This window comes from Rhipicephalus microplus, chromosome 1 (genome assembly GCF_043290135.1).
Source record: "Rhipicephalus microplus isolate Deutch F79 chromosome 1, USDA_Rmic, whole genome shotgun sequence".
NCBI classification, from domain to species: Eukaryota; Metazoa; Arthropoda; class Arachnida; order Ixodida; family Ixodidae; genus Rhipicephalus; species Rhipicephalus microplus.
The window spans coordinates 140,202,850-140,225,979 of NC_134700.1; the positions used below are offsets into that span (position 1 = coordinate 140,202,850).

Sequence of the window (23,130 nt, forward strand, 5' to 3'; positions counted from 1 at the left end):
TATGTCGTGTATGACAATTTACCTCCACCCCGTAACGTTGTGGTGATTTGAAAGTGACATATCAACCTTCCTCATTCGTGCTTCGCATATCATCGATTCCCACTGTACGTGGGATCTGCTAATTTTTCTTAACGCTCACGCGTTAAAACTACCCACGTGTGATCTTGCCATTTATGTGCATACGCAAACTGTTAATCACCTGTGGCGTATACCCTGTTACGGCTCGCACCACCGCCAACACTGTTGCGTAGTACGCCGATGTCACGGGCCGTCAATAAAGTTCGGTAGCGGGTTTCTCAGCTGGAGACCACTAGGGGGCGTCAAGATGAGCGGACGCCGACGCATCGGCTCCGCCTTCTGCTATACTTCTTACTGGCCTGCTGAGTTCAATCTTTCATCAACGTTTTTTCATCAACGTTTTCGCTAAGTTTAGGGGAACACCCAGATGCCAATTTTTGGCCCAGGCCACTCCACTTTTCTCCCTTTCCAACCAACGTTTCACCTTCACTCGCTAAGCCTCGAGTAGGCCTAACACGGCTACTGACCCCTGTGCTGGCGCTTCCCGCCCCTGTGCCATCATCATGCCCGAAGCCATGGTGGATGGAGAAACGATCACTGAAGAGAAAGCCAGTGCGCCTGGCTGGATCAACGCAATCCGACGCCGAGCAAAGCCATCAGCTACTACCACCGGCAAGCCAGCCGGCGCCCGCATTGGCGCCCGGCGAACCGGAGCTGTGACGAAGGTTGCAGCCGCCAGCCGACTCCCCCCGCTCCCAACGGATCACCACCGTGTCATCGTTCGCCCCGGAGGTGGCCTGGATGTACGTAGGTGCAACAAGTTTAAGTTCTTGCAAGCTCTACTACTCGCTGCACGACTCCGGCAGAGGAAGATATTGAAGACGGCGGCAGAGGAAGATATTGTTTGCACTAACGACACGCAGAATATCTTTGTGATCAGCACGCCGAACCTACAAACGGCCGAAACGTACGCCAAAGTGCGAGGAAATGTTCTCATGGAGCGAGAACATCCAGTATCCGCTTACGTAGCAGCGTCTGGCACCACCAGCCGAGGCGTAGTCCGAGGCGTCGACGCTGACCTCCCAGACTCAGAGCTACAACGCCTGTTCGTCTCATCACATAACCCCACGTTAATGGGGGTACGACGAATCAAGGATACAACCACCATCATCCTTCTCTTCGATGGACTTAAAGTCCCCAACTATGTGCGCTGCGGCATGCTCCTGCTGCGTTGCACGCTCTACAAGCGACAGATCGACTCCTGTCGCAACTGCGGCCGCGTCGGGCATCGAACAGACGTCTGCCCTACCCCATCTGGGAAAGTGTGTGAACACTGTGGTATCAAACCAACCGGACCTGACCATGAGTGTGTGACACCCGAGTGCACGTTGTGCGGCCAGGCCCACATTACGGGCGACCGCACATGCCCAAATCGCTATCATGTCCCTTACGTCGTTCGACGTCGACGCCGCCGCAGACGCCGGCGTAACAACAACCAACAGACTCAAGGAGACTCGGCCACGCAACAGCCGACGCCCAAGCAACCATCCCCGACTCCATTGACGAAGCACCTGCCTAACACCACCAAGAACCCGACTGCAACGCCTACTTGGGCCGATAGAGTCACCGGTAAAGGTGAAACTCACGTTCACGCGCGGTCGGGTAACTTGCCACAGCATGAAAAAGATGAGATCCGTGAGCTCAAATGCGAGCTAGCGTTGCTGCGCAAAGAAAACGAAGAATTCAAAGCACTCATTAGAAACATGCAGCAGCCGAGTAAACGCGCTGTCGGGACGCCGACGCCCGCCGCTCCGGCCGTTGAACACGCTTCCACTAACTCGTCGAACGCTAATCGCGCTGCGAAGCGTCGCGCGGCCAACGATCCCCCGGACGAGCCCGTTACTATGTCTAATTTCATGGAGGCACTTGCGCGCCTACGCGCAGACATTGCAGCAGACCGCGTTGCCGATATGACCCCACACGCCCTCCAGCTCACCGAACTTCACGCCCGGTTACAAATGCTAGAACAGCACGCGGCGGTTCGTGCGACAGCCCCTATGCAATATTCATGGCTAACACAAGTAATCTTGTAATTTGGCAGTGGAATTGCTTTAGCTTTCCCAAGCGGAAGGCAGCCTTGCAACATTTAATTCAATCTAGTGCCAATCGGCCTGCCGTAATTCTATTACAAGAAACGCTGACCGCCGAGCCAGTTTTGCGTCACACACCGAAGCGGACCTCGAGCGGGGACGCGTGGGATAGCGACGCTCATCTCCAAAAAGTACGCATATGTTAGCCATGAGGTCCGCCCCAATCTCAAAGACGAACACATTATGATAGAGTTAATTCCAAACTCAATGCTTAAACAGTCAGTCTTTATTCTCAATGTATATAGTACACCTAAAAACAAACAAACTACATTTCAAGGCCTCTTTCAGCGAGCCAGGAAAACTGCAGGAGACCATATTTTAATAATCGCTGGAGACTTTAATGCTACGCATCCCAACTTTGGGTACCCCGGCCTTTCCCGTAAGGGAAATGCCCTGGTAGCGCAAATGCACGCATATAGACTCAGTCTCTTAACCGATCCCATTTCCGCTACACGGGTAGGTAACTCTGTTACGCGTGATAGCACCCCGGACTTTACTATGGTTAGGGGCGCGGGACAACCCACGTGGACTAACCTGGGTGAAAATCTGGGAAAAGACCATTGTATTATACAGACGATCATAAACGTATCTACAAACAAACTGCGGCAGTTTCGCATGACAGACTGGGATCGCTTTCGAGAGCTCAGGAAACGCGACGACACTCAGTACGAAACCTTATCAGAACTCCTTGCACAAATAAAAGAGGATGTAGCAAGTTCGACTAAAGACGTTGAAACCGAACTGATGGTCGAGCGCATGGATAGCCGGCTAGCTCATCTACTCGAAGCTAAGAAATCATTACACGCAAAATGGCGCACGCAAAAGCTCAATCGCAACCTTCGTAAAAAGATAGCGGAGCTTAATCGTCAAATCGTGGAACATTGCCGTAACCTTGAGCGTCAGCAATGGGACGAAGTGTGTAACTCGGTTGATGGTCAAATGCGAAACGGGGCCAAATGGAACCTGATGAAACACCCATTAGGTGACAAACCGTCGAAAGCGTCTAAACAATTCACGATAGGCAGACTAATACACAGACTCAAAGTCTCGGGTAAGACCGACACTCAAATCACCGACGAGCTAGCAACGCGTTACCTATGTACCGAACCCAGCTCCCCCTCCGATTACCCGCCTGCCCTGGACGATACGGAGGAGGATCCCTTTGCATTCCCCTTCACATGCGCCGAGGTTCGGGCTGTCATCTCCGAACTCAACTGCCGCTCAGCCCCTGGCCCGGATGGCATAAAGAATAAGCTTCTCAAAAATTTTGCCGAGGAGGACATAAAAGTTCTCACCAAGCACAATAACATATGGTGGGAGACTGGCAACGTTCCGCCTGAATGGCGCGAGGCAACCGTCATACTTATCCCTAAGCCGGGTAAGCCATTAGCGCTAGGTTCACTTCGTCCCATCTCGCTCACGTCCTGCGTGGGTAAGGTGGCCGAACACGTAATACACAATCGAGTCACAAAATTTGTTGAGGAGCGCCAGATTCTACCGATCAACCAAATTGGCTTTCGTTCGTCCCTCTCCACGCAAGATGTTATGCTGATGCTCACCTATGAGCTCATGGATAAGGTCACCAGAGACACTAGAGTCATTCTAGCGCTCGACCTCGAGAAAGCATTCGACCGCGTCAAGCACTCTCATATCCTCGACTCGATTCGCGAAGCAGGATTAGGTACGCGTTTCTACAACTATGTTAGATCGTTCTTGCGCGACAGGACGGCTACAATCAAACTCGGCTCGATGGGCTCGAAGAAATTCAACCTGGAACCAAGGGGCACACCCCAAGGGGCCGTGATCTCTCCGTTCCTGTTCAACCTCTCCATGCACGCTCTGTCGCAAGAACTCTCACAGATCGACGGCATCAGTCACGCCTTCTACGCAGACGACATCACCGTCTGGTGTACTAGCGGCAGTGACGGCCATAATGAGGAGCGACTGCAAGACGCGGTAAACATGATACAAATATTCTTACGGCAGGCCGGTCTTTCGCTATCAGCAGAGAAGTCAGAATTACTCTTATACCGCCCGAAATACAAGGCGCGCAGAGACGCATACGCGGGGATCAATGTCCTGACGGCGGATGGTACACCCATCCCCACGGTGGACCAAGTTCGCATACTAGGCATGGTAATTCAGGCCAACGGCCATAATGACGTCAGTATTTCTCATATTTCTAGGAAGGCCGAAGCAATGGCTAAATAATTAACAGATAGCTAACAGGCGTGGTGGACTATCTGAGGAGAATCTCCGCAGACTGTTTCACGCTTTCCTCATGAGCCACATCAACTTTGTGGCTCCCGCCCACCTGTGGCAAAAAGGAGACATACGCCGTCTCGACGTGATCATCCGCCGGTTCGTTAAACACGCGTTCGGGTTACCTGGCAGCACCCGTACGGTCAAGCTCAATGAGCTAGGCATTCACAACACATTCAACGAAATCGTAGAAGCTGAAAAAGTATCTCGAATTGTAAGGATGTCTTACACTGCAGCTGGGCGACGGTTACTAGCCCACCTCGGGCTCAAATCTCCCGTATCCCAAAAATGTTCGCAGCAGCTCTCCGAAGACCTGCGCGCAAAATTAACAGTGTCCCCGATACCCCGTAACATGCATCCCACACATAACGTTGAGAGACGTCAGGCATGGGCGCGAGCCCTGCTCAGTACCGCAGCCGCTATGGAGGATAACGTGGCCTTCGTAGACGCAGCAAAGTACAGCTCTACGGACCACTTTGTCTCGGTGGCTACAACACTCAAAGGCGAACACTTGTCGTCTGTGACTTTATTAAATTCGAACGCTGATCGCGCCGAGCAGGTCGCTGTGGCACTAGCTCTCGCTGCCACCGATCGCACCGCCATTTACACGGATTCGCGCGCAGCCGCACGGGCCTTCATGACAGGCTCAGTTTGTCGGGAAGCCGTGCGCGTTCTCTCTGCTGCCAATTGGTCAGGCAAAAAGCACATAATCTGGTTCCCGGCACACGCTGGCCGACACGTACACGGAACCATCCCTAATGCCAACGAGTTGGCTCACTCCCGGGCGCGAGGTCTCACGTTCCACGCCGGGGAGAACCTCTCGAAGGCTGAGGACGTCACTTGTTTCTTCAGAGACCCGTTGCTAAGTTTTAATGAAATTGGCAAACACTACCAGTTGGAGCGGCGGAAATTCCCACTCCCGCACCGACACTTAACAAGACCTCAGTCCAACACTCTATGACTTTTACAGACGGCGGCGTATGCATCGCCTCTAACTTGCTCTAAATACATAGATGGCATAGATTCGGAGTGCCCACGCTGTGGTAATCCCAAATGTACTCTCCAACACATGCTGTGGCAATGCCCTGCGTTGCGCGAGAGCAGCGAGTCTCCCTCTACGGAGGCGGACTGGACCTGTCTCCTCACAAGCCATAACAAAGGAGACCAGATTAGGGCCATCCAGAGGGCCCACGACATAGCCGTGGAGTTTAACCTCCCCGTCCCGTCGTGGGAGTGGCCCACCGGTGTTGCCCCATAAGGGGACTGAGCGCCGCCTCCGGATATTAATAAAGTTCTTTGCCTGCCTGTTTCTCAGCTCACGGCTGCTTGTGCGCAGAGCTGTTAGACGAGCGTCCAAACGACGGTGAGGTAAGGCAAAATTTATGTACAGGATAGAATAGAGGAGTTACATTATCAGCAGTGGGGCCGACATCTTAGGAACTCGAAGAGCCGAGATGGGTTCGAATTCTCTAACGCTGTCGTCTTCTCTTTGACGCATAGGTCGGCTGCTTGGTGATGCGCCACTTGACTTTTTGTTATAGGCCCCCCTGGTGGGTTCTTACGCCAGAAACGCCCAATCAGAACCACCGCTGAATGTGATGTCAGAATCCTCCAGTCAGGAACTGCCGCTGTGTTGCACTCGGTTGCACCCATGGACGAGTGATGTTGCCTCGCATTGCGTAAGACTCGCCAGACTAGATGGCTCCGATTGCATCATTGGCCTGTTATTGGGCCCGAGGGTTGAGGGAGCTCACCGTGCGTTGCGTAAGACCCACTGGCTCCGCCTGGTTAGATGTCGTTGAGGTGATGTCGTCAGGCGGGCTCGCTTTGCTGGCGTTGACACAGATTGCTTTTGCAAAGGCAATGGCGTTCGGTCTGAACTCCTAGGTGTAACAACACGCATATCAGACGTGTGGCGCATATGGCCACGCGGGTATGTGCTCCACGTCTGGCCGAGAGGGTTTAACGACGTACGCGACGTGATTGAGAAATAATTCGTGTCATGACCTGAGAGTCATCTTTGTGAAATGATCTTTCCGTCTCATAGTAATTTTGGTTTACCCTATACGTGAGCGGCTAGATAGATAGATACCTAGATAGGCGCTCAAAGTTCCTGCAGTACACAAAAAAATGCTTCCATTAGAAAATGAGTAATAAGTAAGAGCACGGTCATTTATATCAAACGTGAACTTGTACGGTTCTATAACGCTGAAATTGCCACCATGCGTGATCGATCGCTTGTGCATAACGTTCACTTAGTCCTCAATACACTTATTGTTGCTGCTTAACGCTCAAGAAGAAACATGCTTTCCGGTTCACGCAGACAGGATACCAACACGTAATCTTGGGGTTCGCCAGCTTTAAGCGGTGTATAAAGGACCTTGATATAGTTTCGCTGAACTCCAAAGTGGGAACAGAAAAATGCACATGCACGCTATGATATGATCATGGTTACTGATTAAGCAGATCGTATACTAAAGCTATTCAGCCAACGATCCTCTATCACTGCACTCAAATCTAAATCCAGCGTTTATGTAACCACATTACCCCGATATTTACGACTACTAACGGACAACGATTCCAAGAAAAGAATAGCTCATGTTATTAGTAATCGCTATGAAATGTGAAAAAAAATTGGCAGCATATCCACGGAGTGTATGATGGAGAGTGGGGCGAAGCATTCGTCCGTCCATTCGTTCTTGCTTCCGTCCGTCCGTGCATGCGTCTGTTCGTCGTCCATCCCTGCGTTCGTCCATGCAGCCGCCCCTGCGTCCGTTCATGCGTCCATCTATGCATCTGTCTGGTGTCCGTTCGTCCATCTATTCAACACTCCAAGTACCACCATCTTGCATCTTTTCATCATATATTCCCCATATAGAAGCACCGCCATCCAGCGGACATTCCAAGGACTAAACGAGAAGTCGCACACTTTCTTACGACTTGCGCTTCAGGTCTACTTCCCACCTTTAACCACCTCGAGTTCATGGTATATACTAGTTCACTGTATTCATGGCACTGCGGCTCAACGCTCACTAAACCTTTCTAAAACTGAGGAGGTTAGACCCACCGAGTATAACGTGGCAACCTTTTCTTGTTAGATAGTGCTCAATGTACATGCCAATGGCTGCTGATGGGGATTACAGCGTGTGCGTTAACTAAAAGCCGAATGCTCCTGTCTATCATTTTCCAGTAGCAGCCATCGGCATGTACATTGAGAACTATTTTTTATTGTTCAACAACGCACAGAAGAAATCTCTCACTTGCACCACCTTGGAGGTCAAAATGTTATACTTGTTATACACTACAACGGCTAAGAGGGACGAACGGGTTCCGTTATAAAGAGCTTCGTCTCTAAAAAAGAAAATTGAATGAGAAAAAATAACCCCAAGCCAGCACCGACCGATCCTGCGACCAACAAATAACGCACGTACGCTCGCCCGAACGCAGCTATTTCTACTTTATGTTGTCGCTTGTGTCATTGTATGTTCTTATCAACATTATGTGTATAACTGGAAATGAGCCCTTAAATATTCACTTCTTTCTTTCAAATTAACTAAAGCTCATAAGAGACGTCACATTTATATTGCCCCGAACAATTCTGAACTATGCGCTTGGTGGCATGCCGAATGCTCGATAAATACAAGCATTTTTTTTGCAATCAACGTTCATTGTTACGGAGCTTCTTTTCAGCAAACTTCAACATGCGAACTTTTTCGTGGAGCATCTTGCATTGACAATTATCACCTTATGAAGAGTGAGAATGAACTCGTGCCATACATTTCGAAACACGTGGTGTCAGTTTAATATAGTAAAACAAAAACAGTTGTTAGTGTATCTTACGTCAAGAGACTAAAAAAAGGTAGTGAACACATCTAGTCGAAAACGTGTATGGCTGAGTTTTATTAGGTTGAACGATGTCAATGACTTATGTTAAATTGCCGCGCCATGGTGGTCTACAGGCTAAAGTACCCGGCTGTGAACCCGCAGGTCATGGGATTGAATCCCGGCTAGGGCGGCTGCGTTTTCAATGGATGGGGTAATGCTGTAGGCTCGTGTGCTCAGATTTTGTGCACGTAAAAAACTCCAGGTGGTCTAAATTTCTGGAACCCTCAACTACTGCGTCTCTCATATTTATATGGTGGTTTAGGGACGTTCAACACCACATACCTATCGTCGACTGATGTTACATTGTCACTTTAAACATATATTCTACGTTGATTTCATTATAGAATAGTGCGTGTGTGGAGGAAAGAGCACTTTCCACCTTCCACCGGTGGAAAGGGCGCGCTCATTTTTATTACTGCCATTTTGGGTCATAGTCACAACACGCCGAAAACAGCAATTGCCCCTTGTGCTTTCCATCGCTGGAGTGTTCACTACTTTTATTGGTGCTGGCTTTCACGAGGCATAGTCACACATCCCGTTCCTAATAAAATCAGTATATACACCGTGCCTTAGAAATACAGAACTTTGAATTGGACAAGTTGATTCATGGTCAAACTTTTGGGTTTCAGGGCTACGAAACGCACAAACAAAAAACATCACTTAGTATACGTAACGATGCTGATATACAGCTGGTTTTTTTTGCCTTCGCCAGTGAAAAAGTGTGCGTGCCATAACCAATTGAAAATGACTGTGAAAATCACGTTTCTTCTGGAACCATTTATCCATTTGACCCAAGGCCACTCTTACGGGACGGCTTTGAGCTCTCCCATAGTAGAGTACCCTGTACTCTAAATCGTTGCCCCTTTTTCTAATCCCGCCCCCCTTCTGAAACTGGCACTCTGCAATAATAAATCAGTGTTAAAATTTTTCTTGGTGCAGAAATCCACCTGCAGCATGCGTGGAGGAATGAAAGAGCACTGTGAGCACAGCAGATGAGCACCTCGAAAAAAACTATTTAAAATAACAAAACTAAAAGACATGAGTGACCAAGGTGCGCTAGTGAAACGAACGATTAATTAACGCCTTCAATATAACCAATCTCAGCGTCTGACATAATGATGAAAGGTGTGCTAACATTATTGTCATATTGATTTTTGAACAATAACGGCACATATGTGTGCACTGGTGAAGTTCAATTCGTTGCACATCAGCACCAGTTGCATCCACTATGCGTTTCACGTCCGTGCGTTTCCCAGCGCTGCATCCCAAAAGTTAGAATTTTTTTTATCATCGGTTTCAGTTGACTCTATTTGTTTAAGGATGTTCAATTCAGAAAACTATACAGAATATAAAAAAGTCATCACTCGGTCACTGCAAAACACCACTGAAGCCAGGTTGAATAATAATGACACTCTATAGTATTGACGCTGCAAACATTCATTTGATAGTTATTGAGAGCTTGAAAATGGCAATACTACAGAAATATGTGCTGTCAAAATATATTTATTAGAAGTTTAGGTGCGCGATCTTCACAAAATTAGATGAAATAGAGGCCTAATTTATAATAATAATATGAAGGCCTCACTACGTAGTGCGTCTATATTGAAAATAAGTTGCGAAATTGAATATACATATAGCATTCTTGCCCGGATATCCAAAACATTGCACAACACGAAGCAGTCGTCGACTACTTGAAGTACAGTGCGTGTCTTTGGTGGATTAAATTGTTGCCTTTAAAAGGCATTTGCCATAAATAGCCACTTCGGGTTTTTAGATAAAGCTGAATATCGGGAGACGTCACTGGAAAGATGTGCGGGTTCAAAAATGTCTGGTACATTCACTTCCGTCAAGGAAACGGTCCTCCGTAGAGCCTCGTCATCACAGACTGCACGGCTGTCAGTATCTCGAACTTGCCAAAATGAACAGTCTGGCCTCGGTAGGTGAAAGTCCGCTCTACATTGTCATCCGACAAGTCATCGAGGACGACGCACTTGTCTTTTCCGTAAGCACTGAGCATCTGGTTAAGCTGCAGGAGAATGTAGCGCCATAAGAGTGTAATGAAAGCTACTTCACACCACTGAAGCGATTTCAAGCAACAAAAAGATTCTTTTTTCACAACTATAATCAGCAAAAGGAGTGAAAGGTTTTCTTCTCAGAGAGTTCTCGTTTCAACAAGCAATATTATTTACCTTAAACATCTTTTGGGCGCTAAGCGTGTTATGCTACCCCGTTGTGGCGGCCAGTTTATTACGGTGCTCGACATCCAATTCGCAACTCCCGGGATTGAGTTTCGGCTGCGGGGGCTGCATTATTAATGCAGGTCAAAATGCTTGAAGCCCTTATGCTTATATTTAGGCGCATGTTAAGAAACCACAGGTGGTAAAAATTTTTGCAGCCCTCCTTCAACGTAACAGTGATAATCCCATCCATGTGGTGGGACGCTGAACGCCATAAATTATATTTATTATTAAAAAGCATGCTATATTGAGCTGAACGACGCATTCCGCGCGGTTTCAAAGGCACAGTTGTGCCTTAGCAATATTTATTGGCCATGAAGATACTGATAATCATATGGTGGTTTTGGGACGTTAAACCCCACAAATCAATCAACAAATCATGAAGATACCTAAAGTAACGAAAAAACTCTCTACCATAACGAAGATCAGCAAACAGGGGTGAAAAATTTTTAAATGCCAAGCATTTCGTAGCGAACTTCAGCGACTTCGAGCGTATCTATCTATCTATCTATCTATCTATCTATCTATCTATCTATCTATCTATCTATCTATCTATCTATCTATCTATCTATCTATCTATCTATATATCTATCTATCTATCTATCTATCTGTCTATACTAACTATCTATAAAAGAAAGATCTTTTGAGCACTAAGGATGCTGTATTTGGCCTAATGATGAATACTTGGCGGCTTTAGAGTAATAGTGGTGTCTTAACAATATGTCTTAGCCTTGAATCAATTTCAAGCAAAGAAAAGATCAGATTTTATTACCAGAAACATGAAAGATAGGGATGTGAAGATCGCTTGTTTTATAATGCAGTTGTCCTTTGAAAAAAGCACTATTATTTACCCTTAATATGATTTGAGTGTAAACAGTGTTACATTAGGTTGACGAATGAATACTGGCGTCCTTAGAATATCAACGGGCCTACAATAAATGCACGCATATGCGGCGATTGTGCATTGCCTGATTATGCAGGGCCACTTGATCTCCAGCAGCACTGAATAATGATTCATGATATGGCTACATATACTGAAAGGTCGACATGTGTTTGTATGAAGCTAGTATTCTCTCCAGTCTGTCTTTTACTACAATATGGCTTTGTGCAGGATAAACATACGTGTGTTTGCGTGTGTTCGCATGCGCGTGCGCGCGCGCGCGCGTGTGTGTGTGTGTGTGTACGTGTGTGTGTGTGTGTGTGTATGTGTGTGTGCGTGTGTGTGCGTGTGTGTGTGTGTGTCACATTTTTTTATTCAAAGTTCATGAGATGGTATTGTTGTGCCTGTTGGACTTTAAGTTCTTGTTTTTCAGTTATGACGGTGTTTAGACATTTGAAAAGCCTCCATGATATCGACGTATTGTGCTAACAAAGACAACAGCACTTTGAAATGTTATGAATTTTGGTTATCTCCTGCAACCACTAACTTTGGAGTTGGCAAATATGTCATTCAAAACATTTTCTAAAGGTGTCGTTCGCTCTATTACGTGCAATGCAAAAATAACAGAGCAAATAAAGCAACGTTATTATTCGTCACCTTATGGTTCACTCAACTTCATGGTTTACGAGGAGAGATGTCTATTTCTATCTGTTAGGATGTCTTTTATATAGAACGAAGGCCGCTCAACGGCCACAACGTTAGCGCTAAATGATAGTTTTTTTTGTTGGCTCATCTGCTTTACTTGAGCACTTATAACACTGCCGATTGAAGAAAATATTTATTAATGCTACCTCTCAACCCCTCGCACCCTGGAAACGCCACTTCCGCCGACGATTAATTCATACACAGTTTTTCCAACAACCTCGGTAGAGACGCCTGTAATACTCACGCATTCAAAAACGTCTGCTTCGAAGGTGGAGTGTGCGACATACCTTGTACGATAGCGTGGGACCAGTGTCGTATGCGAAGAGGGTTAACAAGTCGCCGTTGCGAACGTAACGCCAGAAATGGGAGTACGTTGTGTTGTCAAAGTGGTAGATCGTCTGCAGGTCTTCTACCGGGTACTTGTTATTGCTGCCCTGGGTTGTGAACTGCAGATAAGATTGCAGCACAGACAAAAACAAATGAAACAAGTGCAACGCGCACAATGCAAGAGCAATGCATATGCCAGAAAATGTTCTTGGAGAGGCAATTGGCATGCACGCCACCAACATAAAAACAGAGCAGAGATTAGGCTCAAGGAACGGTTTCTGTGCCTCTTTCTCTTAAAATGCGAAGCATTTCTTAGCGAACTTCGGCGACTTTGCGTCTATCTATCTATCTATCTATCTATCTATCTATCTATCTATCTATCTATCTATCTATCTATCTATCTATCTATCTATCTATCTATCTATCTATCTATCTATCTATCTATCTATCTCTCCCAGCCGTTTCGTTATGGTATCAATACCAAACCTGGTATGGCACAACATGACTCTATGAATAACATATTTGACTAGTCATACCATGAAAATCAAGACATAGATGTCATTAATGTCGTGATTTACATTTCATGGTCCGGCAGCTCTTTCGGTGGTTTCGTTCGCATGGCATGTTGCAAAACTGGTATGGTATTGCATGATTACATGGCGAACACAAGCGACCGACCCTAACATGAAAGTCATGACATGCATGTCATGTAACGTCATGACTACATACCAAGCTCCTGATGCGCTCGTGGGCGTTTCGCTGGCGTCACATATACCACAATTGGTATTACGTTACGTGAATGGATGACGAAGGTATGCGACTGGTGCAAACATGATAGTCAAAAGTTGCGAGCCGTATGGCAACATGACGACATGCCACGCTTATGATGCGCTGGTGGCCATGTCGCTAGCTTCGCTTGTACCTAATTCGGTATTTTAGGACGTGATTGGCTGATGAAGGTATTATACTGATGCAAACCTGATAAATATGAGATGCGTGTCATGTAACAACATGACTACTAGCTACACTCATGATGCGCTCAGAGCCTATCTGATAGCATCACATGTACCAAGCTCGGTATTACACGACTCAAATGACGACATAGGCTAATTACACATACAAACATGATAATCGTGACAGGTGTGTCATGTAACAGCATGACGACATGCCACACTCGTGATGTGGTCGCGGCCGTTTCGTTAGCTTCAGATATGCCTAATTCGGGCCCCGCCGCGGTGGTCTAGTGGCTAAGGTACTCGGCTGCTGACCCGCAGGTCGCGGGTTCAAATCCCGGCTGCGGCGGCTGCATTTCCGATGGAGGCGGAAATGTCGAGGCCCGTGTGCTCAGATTTGGGTGCACGTTAAAGAACCCCAGGTGGTCAAAATTTCCGGAGCCCTCCACTACGGCGTCTCTCATAATCATATGGTGGTTTTGGGACGTTAAACCCCACAAATCAATCAATCAATCAATGCCAAATTCGGTATTACGTGACATCAAAGGATGACAAAGTATGTGACTGGTGCAAACATGATAATCATAACTGTGTGTCATGTGGGAACATGATTACATGCCGCAGTCAAGGCACCAATACATTTAGACGTGACGTGGTGCGCGTGCTCACCGACGTTCATTTCATCGGGTCACGCCAGCGTTGCCACGCGAGGCACTGGTCCTGCCATATACTCGCACGCACCCGCCGCACTGCGTTGCTTTGACGCATGCGCGTTCCAGCGCGTCCGGCATCCCTCCGTCACGAAAAGAGAGAGACGCAGTGTTGTCTGTGTAATCGGTGCGAAATGCAGCATGTCGCATTTCGCGCCTGTTGGCGTCAGGCCGCGCCGAACAGACCCTGGTCACGCCTGGCGTCTGACTATGGAGTGCTCGCGTTTTTCTAACGTAGCGTCGCTGTGCCCAGCGTGGGCACGCGTCAATGCTAAATTGGAGTATATTGGGCCCTTCATGATGCGCTCGCAGCCGTTTTGCTAGCTCCACATATATCAAATTATGTGGTACGTGATGTGAACGAATGACGAAAGTATATGACTGGTTCAAACATGATAATCCTGGCATGCGTGTCATGTAAGTACATGACAACATACCACGTTCATAGCATGCTCGTGGTCGCTTCGCTAGCTTCACATATACTAAATTCTGTATCACGTGGCGTGAATAGATGACGAAGGTAAACAACACATCCAAACATGATAATCATGATACGGAAGTCATGCACGGCATCGTTTATCCCCACCTCGTAACGTTGTGCTGATTTTAAAGTGACATATCAAGCTTCCTCATTTGTGCTCTTCATATCATCGATGCCCACTGTAGGTGGGATCTGCCAATTTTTTTTTGTATTCGTGCTGCTTCCATCGAAGCGGCGAATTGGATGTACTACCGGTAATGTGGAATCACATTGGCAACATTGGTAAAAAACTCGGCCATACACTGCATTGACTCAATGAGTGCGTTTTATTATGTGTTGGTGGATAGCCTAGCATACATTGACCATCTAATGCCTTATTCCCAACACGGGGTTGGGAAAACAGTAACCTTAGCAGGGGCAGCACTGAAAAAGGTGCGATGAAGGTCGCTCTGCTGTTAAAACAAGATGGAGGCTGAGTGGATTGATCAAATAAATTAGGTAGCACCGGCAAGCCTACCTGTCCGCGTGTGGATCCAGCGAAAACCTATCATTACCTATATAAGAGACGTGAAAAATGCATATGCTTCTCAGCTCCTAATACAAGTAATGTTAACTTTTGTTTTAGTAGATTTCAAGAGATCATGGGTTCAAGAAATAACCATTTTGCCTCCTTTCTCTGTTTTTTTTTGGAAGAGGTGCAATGGCTTGGGATACCCCAGACACCGTGCCTCTCATTCCACTGCTCAGACGACAGCGGCTCGATGCCATACTTGTGAACTCTCTGCGCAGACAATCCATGATGCTCTTCACAGTTCAACTGCCAGTGTTGTTTGTATAAGTAATAACATTTCAAATCAGCCATTTGTTTAGCGTAATTACCCAACGTTTTAAATAACTCAGCAAACACTAGCATGCTAACGAATATTAGCCACTGCTAAGTTAGCGATAGTGGTGTTATTCATAAAACACAACACAAAATGAATACGAGAATTTCTGATTGTCCATTTTAAATAGGTTTGGTTTTTTTCCCTAAATTTGATCAGGAGCCATCGATATTGGGTTTTGAACTAAAGAAAAACAAAGGTTGAATGTGCGCCAACCTCTAGGTCAGCCCAGACGCTTCATTATTATTCACGGAATATGGTAATAACCACATGGTGTACACTTGTAAAAATATATAGCCCACAGATATAAAGCATTATAAAAGATGTGAGACGTGGGAGGCAATTCTGCACAAGCGAGACTTTAAGAACAAGGGCGCATTCGTTCATAGAGCATGGTTGCAGCCACTTTTCGTGAATTTATGATTGGACTAGCTCTCCCGGCCAAAAAGGAAAAAAACCCTCTTTTAGAGAGCGTGTAAACAAAAAACATCAATATAATTACCTTGGTTGATACATTCACGCAGCGAACATCATTATTAACACCACACATATTGGTGAGCTTTATGCATATTGAGCCAGGCCACGGTGGTCTAGTGGCTAAGGTACTTGGCTGCTGACCCACAGGTTAAACCCCACATATCAATCAATTTATGTATACATTGAGGCAACACTCACCCTAAGCCGTCCGAATCGTTGCACGTCCGGATCATTGTGGACTTCGCTCACGAAGTCGATGGGATCGGCGCTGCTGCGCATGTAGTTGATGGACGTTGTGAGGGAGAAGCACAAAGATCGGCGGTTCAAAACACTCTTCCAGCGCGGGAATTCCCCCAGTATGTCGAGCTTTGAAAGATAAAGTAAGAGACGACGTGACGTTACCTAAAGTATTTAAGGCCTAGGTGTTTTGCGAACAGAGTAGACAGTTTACTACGTGTGAACGCCACCATCATGCTGCACCCCCCCTCTCCTCTGACATTGGCGATTGAACACTTCGTTCATGGTCACCATCATGATGATTATAACAACTGTACCAGTTGTTAAAGAGATATGGGAGCAAAATGTTGCGGCTTAGCAAGTGTCGCTTTACAAGGCGTCACTGTATCTATCAACGTTACTAGATTACCTCAGTTTGCAAGCTCCGCCGAAATGCGGCGGCGAAACGCGGCCCCCTTCGTTTCCCGCTCTCTAGGTGGCGCTTCCGACGCCATTTGACCGGTCGCCGCATCGTAACAGAGCTTTCGCGCAATGTTAAACGGAATTTACGCGGTTAATTTTGTGTAATGGGAGTTATTTTCCGAGAGGGTGAGCGAAGGTTATTACGAGTGTGCAAGTAATTCACCAGTTGAGCCGCTAAGGCGATGCAACACGGCAGAGACGTGAGCGCGATGCCCGAATCTTGCGGGACTTCTGTTCATACAGCTCTTTTGCGATCCTGTTCTATAAAATTCGATTGCCTGTGTAAAAAAACCATTGACAGTGGGCCACAGCATTAAGTCTAAATGCTAGAGGACTATGCACTCCGATTCAGGTGCACGTTAGAGAAACCCCAGGTGGTTAAAATTTCCAAAGCCCTTCACTACGACGTGCCTCATAATCATATCGTGGTTTTGGCCCGTAGAACCTTCGATATTATTGTACGATGAGCCACGCACTACAGCCATCTAATGACGCCGGATTCGTTAAAGTGTAAAGCCCAGAACGACTTGTTCGTTCCAGATAACTGAATCGTATGATTCGCATTATTTTAGAAGAAAGATACCGAACTACTTCAATAAAAATTTGGCCTTTTTAAAGCTATAAAATGCGCGAGATGACAAGAACACAAAGTCAAATTAAACACAATTTATTGAACACTGAACAAAGTCAAATTAAACACAATTTACTGAACACTGAAACAAACGAACTGGAAGCCACTTTTCTTCAAAGGCAAGAGCCAGAGTTACAGGAGACGTGCTTTTTTGTTTGCTACAGCCGCCTTTTCTTTGCTTTCTAATGTATGGTTGAAATCTCTGAAGGCGCACCTCGTCAGCGGGAGGCTTGAAAAAATGTCTCTTTTCGGCCGCGGATTTCGTCGAATCGTACCCACTTCGGCAAACAGTCACAAAGCAGCGAGGCATGTTTTCTCACATTCAAGAACCGTCACATGAGACATGTGAGCTGCGTAGCTCACAGGGAAAGCGATGACTGAGTAGAAGACATTAAAAAACACCCGGCACCATGCAGATCACGTCAACGCTGACAGCGTCGGTGCCGTTGTTAGACGGCACCGCCGAGAGGGGGCGCGCTTGCGGCTTTTTGACCGGTACAGGGAAGGGTGACACTCACGGCGCCGCAGTTTGTAAACTGAAAAAAGTATCTAGTAACTTTGGTATCTATTGCATGCATCTATAAATGATCGTACGCATGGTATTATGTGAGTGAGAGTGACATGGGTGCTGCCAGCTTGGCCAGTCGAACGAATGCTTTGCAATTTTTGTATACAGCGAAGAGGATTGATAAGGTCATGATAACGTCTAGTGCATAAACATAACCGTTTTCATGCATGGACGTCCAGAGAATAATTATTAACCGTTTGCTTATATACACAACGGCCACGATAAGAGGCCGTTATTATCGCTCCGAAACCGTTCGTGAGCGGGTCAAAGTAAGAGTTTTTTCATCGCCATAAAAATTTAGCTCGAAATTTTAACAAAATCTGCGCTCATGCCAACCTCGACTCTGACATATGCTGCGTTTTCAACTGTGCTCTTTGAACACTAAGCGCTTTCGTATTCTGGAAGACGCATGAGTGGAACCTTTTATATAGCAAATGATTGATTGATTGATTGATTGATATGAGGGTTAACTTCCGAAAACCACTATATAATCATGAGAGACGCCGTAGTGGAGGGCTCCGGAAGTTCCGACCATCTGGGGTTCTTTAACGTGAACCCAAATCTGAGCACACGGGCCTACAACATTTCCATCTTCATCGAAAATTCAACCGCCACAGCCGAGATTGGATCCCGCGACCTCCGGGTCAGCAGCCGAGTACCTTAGCCACTAGACCTCTACGGCGGTGCTTTTACAGAGCAAGTAAACTTGCAATGTGGGATGGTTGGTGCGGCATATTTAAATAATAAAGATAGCACAAAGTAACAAGGCACACAAAAACACAGAGAAACACACGCATTGCTAAACTTCCAACGAATGGTTTATATCTGGGCCCCACGTTTATTTTATACACTTTTATACACACAGCTGCAACTAAGACGTGTGAGAGCACAAGCGGTTTCGCAACATTCCATTATTTTTTATTTTTGTGCCGATAATCACGGAAATGAACCCTATCGCACGGTGTAAGACAAAATTACTTTGCGCACCTTCCAGCTTGCGCGCATGTACTGGAAATTCTTTTTTAGGAGTGCAATATAGACGGACTACTGGCACAAGCACTACCATATACCAGCCAAATTTATCCATTCAGCTTCTGAAATAGGGCGTGTCACTTAACACTTTCTCCTACATAAGAAGGAACTATTCTGAAAGCATGGATTGCACCTGCATATTTCGCCATGAAAGGAGAGGAAGCCATCTGGCAGTATCTTGTTCACTTTGTTGCTATGATAAGATACGTAAATTGTTGTACCGGTGTTGTACACCAGGTTCTGTTATAATGTAGAAAGAGCTAATTAGAACAGATGGAGAGGTATATCAACGACAGGTTCACTGTGTTGCTATGCGCAAACATAGCAGCAAGGTGAACAGAATTCGAAGAGGTGGACGAACGAGCCAACAAAAGCAGTCCCTGCGGACTCGTGCACAACTGCGACGCCATGACCACATTAAATCTGGGTAGTGAGGGGCCCTTTGCCGACTGCAACCAAAGAATCTTTATTTGCAATCTGACATGCAAGAAAAAACTGATGATTGGTTTCAGTAATAAGAATGACAAAACAAGTGCCAAAAACACCAGCAATGACCACGTCACTGTGAATATTGAGAACGCCTTTGCATGTCTTTCCGGTAAAGAACCCATTGCAAGTGATTTGCACTTGACATGAGTGCTTGGAATGACTTCAAACGGCCATTTCTTTTCACCTTCGCCTTTTCCCGGATAAACAAATAAAAGACCAGTCTAGCAACTCTTTTAGTTACTTCTATGGCTGTCATGGGTAGCTGGACCACGCAATGGACACACCAGACAAATAGCATAAATACGATGTTCAAGAAAAAGGATGAATAACATGTGCCAAAAGTGTCGCGGAAGCAACCATGGTGAACTCCAGTCATGATTACTATAGCGATTATTCTAAAGTACAAGTAATGACAAATACAGCATCAAATCATGAGCATGTGTGGTGATTGATACAGCTTCAATACACACACCCATTCACAGGGCGAAACGGATGCGACGTTATAGGTGCGGATCAGTTTAGTGGACGAAGCTATCATATCTCTTCATATTTTGCCCCACCGCGGTGGTATAACGGCTAAGGTAGATCGCTGCTTACCCGCCGGATGCGGGATCCAGTCCCTCTTTCGGCAGCAGCATTTTCGATGGAGGCTGAATTACTGTAGGCCCTTAGCTCAGATTCGATATTTGGGGTTTGTCGTGCCGAAAGACCATATGATTATGAGAAACGCCGTAGTGTAGGGCTCCGGAAATTTCGGCAACCTGGGGTTCATTAACGTGCACCCAAATCTGAGCACACGGGCCTACATCATTTCCGCCCCCATCTGAAAAGCATCCACCGCAGTCGTGATATGATCCCGCGACCTGCGGGTCAGCAGCCGAGTACCTTAGCCACTCAACCACCTCGGCGGTGTTTGGTTAAGATTTGGCTGCACGGTAAAGAACCCCAGGTGGTCGAACTTTGCGGAGCCTTAAACTATGCTGTCATAATCATATGGTGTTTTGAGGATCAGTCAATTCCTTCAGATTTTGTCATCGTCGCTTGGCGTGTGACAGGCGAAACCTCGTATAGCAGGGCCAGCTGTACCATGCGCACGCACTCGCGCCAAAGTGAGGTCTTCTTCCTTTTGTTCTGCAAGTACCTCGAAGCTGATGACGAATGTGGGCATTGCTGGGGTGCCATGCAGGATAACCCGAGCTTCTCGGGTAGCCCAGTTTGCTCCGGGCTTGCTAGCGGTGGTTGTGGCATGAAGACAGTGCGGATAGCGTGATGGCAGCGTTGTTAAAAACGGCTACACGAATGCGCGTGGCATAGAAAATGCAGGTGGGACATTTGCAGCGGTTGTCTCAAACATCACAGCCGAGCACGTCAGCGCTGCCACTCATTCAACATTTCAGCATTGCAGCGACGTCAGCGTGATTGTTGGGCTGTAGTAATGCGATAGCGTTACAGAGCTTTTGTCGCAGAAATCCCGGTTTGTGAGCAAAAAATCAAGTTACCAAGATAGCCACAGGAGGCCGCTACTTGTACACGCGTGCACGTGATCACACTGAAAAAGCAGGACCTGGTCGAGCAGCGTCAACTGGTCCCTCGAGCCAGGCGGGCTGTCTAGTCCAGAGTGTTCCCGGAATAAGGGACCCTCCCACCTTCACTTGCAAGCTTACTACAATAAATGTTTTCTCTCTCTCTCAAGGTCACGAGGTGCGGTAGTTTCTTTGCCCTGCCACCCCTCCTTGCTTAGCTTCTAGCGCTTTCGTCGAGAAAAGAGAAGAGATAATGCTACAAAACTTTGTAGCTCCACTAACACTGGACAGCTTCGTAAAGTTTTGGCGGCGTTGACTACATGAGGCAATGAGTTCTTTTAATTCATTTCGTGGTTACTAGAAAAAGTGTTTTAGGGCCCCTTTAACGTATTTTGTGCGACAAGTGTCACGAAGAAAACGAGCCTATTCGGGGATAATAGCGCACGCTGGTCCAATCTGTGTGCGTGTTTGTGTGCGTGCGTGTGTATGTAACAAAACATATAATTAAATTTTCGTTTAATGGTTGAAGGTTGCACAAGAGGCCGGATTTCCCTATCGCGTTCAACTTTTAAAGGCAAATTTTAAGGGTCCATCAATTTTTTTTTTGGCCAAATCAGCACGCGCCCCCGACAGGCTTGTTTGTGCGCGTATGTCTTCTTTATCACATGTTTTCTCGTTCCCCCTGCAGCATGAAAATTTCCACTATCGAAGACAGCAATGCTGCACACGCAGCACTCTGGTGCTGCTCGCTTCGCTTCTATCGAGTATTGCGGATAAATGTAAGGAAACGTGGTCACCAGACACACTCGCATCTTGTCGACAAGGTGGCTTTGCTTGGGTATGTCGTGAGCACGGTGAAACTAAATACGAGACATAGGGAAGTTCAGAATAACGTTCGGAGGTGTTGCGGGCGTTGCTGTAGTTACGGGTGCCATGTGAGTTTTATAATAGCGTTTGCTTCCCCTAGGAAAAATAGGCAGATCTCAAGTACAGTGGGAATCGATGATATGCGAAGCACGAATGAGGAAGCTTGATCTGTCACTTTAAAATCACCACAACGTACGAGGTTGACGAAAATTATGCCGTACATGAATTCTGTGTCATGATTATCATGTTTAGAAGTGTTGTTTACTTCGTCATCTATTCACGTCGCTTGATACCAAACTTAGGTTATGTGGAGCTAGCGAAACGGCCGCGACCACGCTATGAGCGTGGTATGTTGACATGTTCTTCCATGACACGCGTGTAATAATTATAATGTTTGCATCAGTGATATGATGACCTTCGTCATCCTTTGACGTCACGTAACACCCAATTCGGTATATGTGGAGCTAGCGAAACGGCCGCGAGTGCATCATGAAGGGCCCAATATGCTTCAAAGTGACGTTGACGCGCGTGCACGCTGGGCACAGCGACGCTATACGTTACCAAAACGTAAGAACTCTATAGTCTCACGCCAGGTGCGACCGGCGCAATCGGATGGCGACCGGCGCGAAATGCGACACGCTGCATTTCGCGCAGTTGCGTTACCCAGACAGCACAGCGTCTGCCTATTTCGTGACGGAGGGACGCCGGACCCGCTGAAACGCGCATGCGTCAAAGCAACGCAGAGTGGCGCGCGCCTGCGAGTATACGGCAAGACCAGTGCCTGGCGTAGCAACGCTGGCGTGATGTGACAAAACGAACGGCAGCGCCCACGCACAGCCGTGTCATGTCGAAGTGCATTGGCGCCTCTAGTGTGACATGTAGTCATGTTGTCACAAGACACGAATCTCATGTTTATCATGTTTGCACCTCTCGTACCTTGGTCATCTCTTCACGTCCCGGAACACGAAATTTGGTATAAGTGAAGCTAGCGAAACGGCCACCAGCGCATCATGTGGTCATGTTGTTACATTACACGAATGTCATGATTATCATGTTTGCACCAGTCACATACCTTTGTCACTCATTCGCGTACCGTAATACCAAATTTCGTATATGTGACGCTAGCGAAATCACCGCAAGCGCATCTTGAGTGCGGTATGTAGTCATGTTGTTACATGACACGCATGTCATGATTTCATGTTAGAGTCTGTCGCTTGTGTTCGACATGCAGTCTTGTCATACCATACCAGTTTCGCAGCATGTTATGTGAAGGAGACCACCGCAAGAGCAAGACCATGAAATGCAAATCTTGACATTCATGACATACTTATCATGATTTTCGTGTTATGACT

General features: G+C 46.8%; 1 protein-coding gene across 1 annotated transcript in view; it reads right to left on the reverse strand.

Moving 5' to 3' along the window:
* Nucleotides 1-9,516: 9,516 nt before the first annotated feature.
* Nucleotides 9,517-23,130, reverse strand: part of LOC142765774 (uncharacterized) — a 76,718-nt gene continuing 63,104 nt past the window's right edge. The window contains exons 15-17 of the mRNA XM_075867421.1: nt 16,168-16,335; nt 12,425-12,583; nt 9,517-10,341 (exon numbers count right to left, since the gene is read on the reverse strand). Of these exons, the coding sequence (XP_075723536.1) occupies nt 10,162-10,341; nt 12,425-12,583; nt 16,168-16,335 (507 nt within the window). The 3' untranslated portion in view covers nt 9,517-10,161. The remainder of the gene's footprint in view (nt 10,342-12,424; nt 12,584-16,167; nt 16,336-23,130) is intronic.